Raw genomic sequence first — 6,373 nt, 5'->3', positions numbered from 1 at the left:
GGAGGGAGGGAGGGAGGGAGAGAGGGAGAGAGAGAGAGTGTGTCTAGAAAGTGTGAGTCATATGTGCTGTACAATGGGCCACTCGAAGGTAGACAAGTCCTATTACACAGACTTTCTACAGGAAGGTTCCTAGTCCAGGCCCTGGCCCGGCGGGGAGAGCGGCACAGAGACCAAACCATAATGGGTGTGTGTCAGGCGGCGTCCCCACAACAACCCTGTGAGGTAGGTTGCGTTGTCTATTTTACACATGGGGAGTGAGGGCTCAAGAGAGGTGAAGTGTCTTGCCCAGGTCACACAGCAAGGAACGTGGGAGCCAGGATTCAAGTCTAGGTCTGTAGGGCTGCAAAGCCCACAGGTTTTCTCAGGGAAGAAATAGGAAGTAGTCCTTTCTGAGAAAGACCCTTGATTGAGAAGATCGGGGTGAGAGCCAGAGACCGTCCAAGGGAGCTATCACAGCCCCAGCACCCACTCCTGACCTGAGCAGCTGGGCAGACAGAAGGGAGGGGTAGGGTGATCCCCAGACAGGTAGCTGCCCACACAGTACTGGTGACCAACACTAAAGGTGGTGGCTCTGGCTGCCCAGCAGCTGTGGGCGGGGTGAGGGCCGGTCTGGTCCTGAGGCCTTGTGGCCCCAGGTTGGCAGTGCTAGGCCATTGAGCCAGGCAGTTTCCAGCAGGCTGCGGAAGCGGGCCCTCAGTGTGGGGCCGGGTGGGCTGATGCTGGCAGCAGGGTTAGGTGAGGCACCACGGGACCCTCCCCCTCTGGTTGCCTCCACTTTCTCTGGGCCAGGGGTTGGTGGCTTCCTCCCTGGCTTCCTGACCTTGGGGGCCGGTGACTTCTGAGCCAGGGAAAGGCTCTCTGGCTCATCTCTGGCCATGGTGGGTTCTGAGGGGGACGCAGCTCCAGCTTCAGTGTCAATGTCACCTGGAAAATGAACATATAATCAGGCTGCAGACCCCACATCCTCATGTCCCACCTCCTGGCCTCCAAAGCCATCCATAACAGTGGTTCTGCTCTGCCCCAGGCCAAGGATGGCACCAGCGGGGCCGCAGCTGTGACAACCCTTCCCTATATGTGCCTGCTGGCCAGACCATCCAAACCGAAAAGATGAGCCTCTCCCCAGGTGACACCTGTCTGATGAGGGCGCTACTCAGAAGAGGCTTTTGGGTGCAAGGACGAAAGGAAAGGAACCCAGCAGCTTAGGAGCCATCGGCCTGGCCCAAAGCCCCACTGTACAGTGTGGAAACTGAGGCACTGAGAGGGCCCTGCCATACCTAAGAGAGCCATCACCTTTCTGCCACACCATCCCCAGAACCGGAGCAAGGCAGGGACTGCCCTGAAAGCAATGCCCAGAGAGAGGAGGATGGAGGAAGTAAGAAAGGGGCCATTGGCCAAAATGCACACCTGCTGGGGAGGGAGACTGCCGGGGTAGCACAGGAACCTATAAGAAACAGAGGTAGGAATAACTGTCTAGGGGCACCCACAGAAGGGTGGCCTCCCTAAGGACAAGGGAAGGACCCACAGCTCAGGGAGGGAATAGGGACAGGAGCACCAAAATACAGCCAGTGTAAGAAGCTAGGCCCAGTGATTTCTTCACCAGACCCTATACTGTTGCAGTCTTGGGTCAGAGCAGGAAGGAACTGCGTGGAGTGCCTGGGCTCCACTGCCTGCCAGGCATCCCAGGAAAAATGGACCTGATCCTCTCTGGGCCTCAACTGTATGGGGAGAGGGGTGGGCTGGGGCCTCTGAATGATGCATGTCACACACCGATGCTCTTGCTCACTCAGAAACAGAACACCCACACTTGTGCTTTCTTTGCACCCCAATAAGGCACCTGCCCCGACTTGGTAAGTGTTCAGGGATAAGGAACACTGGAAGCCAGACCCCAAGCTCCCCATCTGTACCTCACCACCTTGGGCCCCTCCTCCACCCTGACCTAGTGCCTCGACCAGCTATGGGCCCAGGGCAAGGCTGCCTGCATGGGACTAGCAACCACTTCTACCAGGAAACACCGTGGGGCAGAGGTGAGCAGTGAGAATGTGGGGTGAGGCTGGCGGGGAGCATCAGGGAAAGAAAGACTCCAGAGGGATCGAGGCCTCAATGCCAGGCATACTGATGCAGGAGAAGCAGTGACAGAAAGCACCTGGTAACATCTCCAATGTCCTGGCTGAGCAAGCGTGATCATACACAGCACACAACATTGCAGCAGCTGCGTGATCCTCCCTCCATGACATTACAAAAAAAAAAAAAAAAAAGCAGGTTGGAGAAAAACAGCCTCTAGACATCATCTAGTAGAGGAAAAGCAAACCACAAAACAATGCTCCCACTCATGGGCACACTCCTGTGTATGCAAACGCCAGGGACAGCTGAAAGACTACACATTCAAAAGGCAACTGGACCCTTGCCAGGTCTTGGGCATAAGGAGCTGGATGAACCGGGGTGCCCTTCACTGAGACAAGAAAGACTGGGTGTGAGCTTAGGGGAAAGCTTAGGAGTGTGGTTTGGGATGAGTTCTGTGTAGGAGAGACACCTAGGTGCAAAAGCCCAGCATGCAGGGGGTTATTTGGGGCTAGAGCTCAGAAGAGGGGAGGCTGGGCTGGACAGAGACATGGCGGTAATGATCTCAGATAGAAAACATGGCCTGGTCAGAGCCCCAGGAGCACCAAAGGAAAAGCCTGAACCAAAGATGAAGGCACGGGCCGGCCCATGGCTCACTCGGGAGAGTGCGGTGCTGATAACACCAAGGCCCCGGGTTCAGATCCCATATAGGGATGGCTGGTTAGCTCGCTGGGTGAGCGTGGTGCTGACAACACCAAGTCAAGGGTTAAGATCCCCTTACCGGTCATATTTAAAAAAAAAAAAAAAAAAAAACTGGGTGAGCGTGGTGCTGACAAAGACGAAGGCACGAGCAGAGAAGGAAGAGGGAATCCAGGAGAGCACAGCAGCAGGGAAGGCCAAGAAAGAGTCTGCATGGGGACAAAGCAGCTGGCACGTTTGGAGGCCTATAAAGAAGCTATGAAGGCATCACTGATGCCTGGAGGGTCAAGAGGTGGGAGGCGGTGTGGGGGGGGTATCCCTAGAGCCCACCCTGGAAGGCCAGCCCCCTGCCTTGGAATGAGCTCTTAGAATCACTCAGCCCCCAGCTGTAACCCAATCACGCAGCACACACACCTGTCACTCGCTCACACAGCTCTGGTGGCTATTGGGGCTGTCCCATGCTCACCCAGCTGGCGGCGTACACAGTCGCGCCACTGCAGGCCCAGCAGGTCAGGGTAGATGTCAGGCAGCTGGCGCAGCGCCAGCAACTTCAGCATGCGCGACGTGCAGCCATGCAGGGCACGCTCCCGCAGTGCCCGCTCCTCCGACAGCGTTGTGGGCCGCAGCTCCACACGATGCTCCTGGAGCACGTGGTCCACAGAGGCAGGTGGCAGCTGCGGGAAGAGCCGCTCCTTCACCAGGTGGATGGGCACAAAGATGGCACCAGCTCGCACCACGTGGGGGAAGGGGCACCACTGGGAGCACACAAAGCTCCGCAGCTGGGACAGCAGCTTACCCAGCAGCCCCTGTACAGTCTGGCAGTCCTGCCACGCAGCCTGGCCCCATGGCCCTGCCATCTCAAGCCACTCACGCAGCTTCTCTGGTGGGGAGTGGGCCACTGAGCCTGAGATAGCATCACAAAGGGAGGCATGCAGCCCAGTAAAGTGCTGTTCTGGCGAGTCCGCTGGGGCTGGAGTAGAAGTTGGAGCAGGGCCTGTGACTGGAGCTGGAGCTGGAGCTGGAGCTGGAGCTGGAGCTGGAGCTGGAGCTGGAGCTGGAGCAGGAGCAGGAGCTGGGGCTGGGGCAGGAGCAGGAGCTGGAGCTGGAGCAGGAGCTGGGGCCGGGGTGGCCACAGCTATGGCTGGAGGGCTGGGCAGTGCCAGGTTGAAGCATGCCACAGGCAAGGGCTGAGCAAGAATCTGTAGCCCAATGGGCACAGATGTGGGGGTGGGTGCAGGCTGCACAGGGGCAGGAGCTGAGGTGGGCGTGGCCGGAACCACGGCTGCATGCAAGGGTGTCGGACGGAGGATCTTGAATTTCCGGAACATGAAGGCCACAGAGCTGTGGAAGTTGGTCCTTGGCATGGCCTCCGGGGTCACTGGCACACCAGGCAACCCTGGTGCTTCTGTGACTATCTTTTTCAGGCCTGGCAGATCTGACTCTGTGTTCCCCACATCTGGCACACCTGTGGCTGCAGGGGGGCTGGCATGTACTGCAGGACTAGGGACCTTGGTAGGCGAAGTCTCTGCTGTGGGCTTCTTTACACTCAAGTCCAGTGCCACCTCCTCTCTAAGTGAGCTGTGAGCCCCTGAGGGGCCCTCCTGGGCAGGCAAGTCTTTGTCATGGCTCTCTTTGGTGGCTGGGGCTGAGTCAGGCTCAGCTGTGGCCTCCGGTGCCTGCGCATCCAGGTAGTCACGGTAGGGAGCTAGGCTAAAGACGTTGTCAATCACAGGCATTGGAGGAGAGCTGGGTGGCCTGTCACCCTCCTTCTGTGGAAGGGATTCATGCTCCTGAGCACAGGGTGGGAGTGACAGTGGGGTACAGGGAACTGGACTGTCTCGGATGACAATGGGCACCGTAGGGTGCTCATCAAGCCGGGACTGGAGTTGCTCTTTCCTGCAACTAGGCAACCACGTCTTCTCCTCAGATTCCTGTGTTGGCTTCTCTGTGGGCCTCACAGGCCCTGAGCACGGCTGGCTGGCTGGCAAAGGCTGGCACGCCCGCTGGAAGGCACCAGGCTGTGGCACAGCCTGCACACTGTTCTGAGAAGGTGGTGTCCCTCCAAGCCCTGGGGATGCTCCATAGAGAGAGAGGTCATCCCGGGCATAAGGAAAACCCAATGTCTGGGGGGCAAAGTCCAGTGGGCACCGTGGAGCAAGAGGGGGCTCCAGCTTGAGGCCTGGTGAGGGTGCTGGGAGCGGGGCAGAGGGGTAGGAATAAGTGTCCAGCCCCACTGAGGGTATGTAGGGAGTCTGGGCTGCCTGCTGCCTCAGGTAAGGGCTGCCTAGCCCACCAGCCTGGTACCCAGTACCCTTGTGGGCTCCCAGAGGCTGTAGTGGGAGCACTGAGCTGTAGCTGCCCTGTTTCTCTGGGTGGCGACAGGCTGGAGGGCAAGGCAGGGCCTGTGGAGGGTGGGGCAGTGAGTAATGGGTGGGCATTGCATCCTGACAGGGTGGCCCCAGGGACTGGGTCAGCTGGGTCCAAGAACCTGAGGGCCCCTCGGACATTGCCTGCTTGGGGTCCCCAGAGTAAGGACCTGTGTACTTGGAGGGCAGGAAGCCTGTGCTGTGGATGCTCCGATACTTCTCCAGGAATGCTTGGCACGGGGAGAAGCTAACCGAGGAGTCTTTGCCAGATCCCCCAGCTGGTACCCCATGCAAGAAGGTGCCATCCAGGGACTGGCCCTTGCCAGGAGCTGGGGCCAGAGAACACGATGGGTCAGCTGAAGACAACAGAGGCCCAGTCACCAGGGTCCAGTCAGCGTCCAGTGACCTCTTTGCTGCCCCTTCTCCCAGGCAAGTGGGGTGCCCATAACACAGAGGGTTGCGGTAGACAGGTTTGGGTGCAGCCAGTGGTGGGCCTGGGTATGAATGAGCCTGGGGACTGAAGGGCAGAAGCTCAACAGGGCCAGAGTCCTGCATCTTTTCAGAGCCTTCTGGTGAGCGGTAGAGCAGGCAGTTGGTCAACAGGTCGTCTGCCCGAAGTGGGGGTCCTGCCATGCTGGTAGGATACAAGGTTGGATAGGGGGTCCAGGATGCCAACCGCTCAGATGCTGTCTTGGGAGTACCCCCCATGGGACAGGAGAAGTAGGCACCCTTGTAGCTGCAGGAGTCCTGGTTTCCAGCAGAGGCGGGTAGGCTGTGCCCAGGCCCTGAGTCTGCCTCTAGGCGAGGCAGCTTGCCATACATCACTGGCCCCAAGGTCCCCAGTGGCCGTTTCTCTGCCATTGCTGTGTAGGCTTCAAGCCCTCCTGGGCCCCTGCTATTCAACTGCTGACCTGGGAGAGAGAGGGAGAGAGGTAGGGGCTGTCAGAAAAACAGGTGACAGGCAAGCAATAGAGGGCTGCTACTCTCATGGGCTCACTGCCACACCTAAGAACCTGGCACCTAACCGATGCTCAGTCAAGACTGTGAAAGCATGAGCCATATAACACAGAAGTTCCAACTCTTATTTATTTTTTTTAGAAAGTGAGAACGGGTTTAATGCAATGAATAATAGATACAGATCTCACAGAGGAAGTGGGGCCCAGCTCCAGAGACTGAGCAGGATCCACACCAAGTTTAATACAAAAGTAAGAAATGCACGCTCACAGACGAAGTGCAGGCTGGCTGTAGAG

General features: G+C 58.2%; 1 protein-coding gene across 2 annotated transcripts; it reads right to left on the bottom strand.

Annotated features, from left to right (window-relative positions):
• Positions 1-462: 462 nt before the first annotated feature.
• On the bottom strand, positions 463-6,153 carry LOC103596423 (chromosome unknown open reading frame, human C15orf39). 2 transcript variants are annotated; one of them, XM_008580052.1, is made up of 2 exons: positions 3,224-6,153; positions 463-924 (listed from the first exon to the last, which is right to left on the bottom strand). In XM_008580052.1, exons 1-2 carry the CDS (start codon positions 5,982-5,984, stop codon positions 557-559), a joined length of 3,129 nt encoding a protein of 1,042 aa, XP_008578274.1. In that variant the 5' UTR covers positions 5,985-6,153; the 3' UTR covers positions 463-556. The 2 variants fall into 2 exon arrangements, with proteins under 2 accessions (XP_008578274.1, XP_008578275.1); XM_008580053.1 differs by having other exon boundaries at positions 854-924; positions 3,172-6,153.
• Positions 6,154-6,373: the final 220 nt, after the last annotated feature.

This window comes from Galeopterus variegatus, unplaced genomic scaffold (genome assembly GCF_000696425.1).
Source record: "Galeopterus variegatus unplaced genomic scaffold, G_variegatus-3.0.2 Scaffold2009, whole genome shotgun sequence".
NCBI classification, from domain to species: Eukaryota; Metazoa; Chordata; class Mammalia; order Dermoptera; family Cynocephalidae; genus Galeopterus; species Galeopterus variegatus.
This window is presented reverse-complemented; position numbering and strand designations above follow the sequence as displayed.

Bases quoted from the DNA above. Each gene is read 5' to 3' on its own strand.
- LOC103596423 (XM_008580052.1), bottom strand. From the start codon at position 5,984: ATGGCAGAGAAACGGCCACTGGGGACCTTGGGGCCAGTGATGTATGGC. The intron at 925-3,223 runs GTGAGCATGGGA...TTCATTTTCCAG, and splicing joins CTGTGTACGCCGCCAGCTGG to GTGACATTGACACTGAAGCT.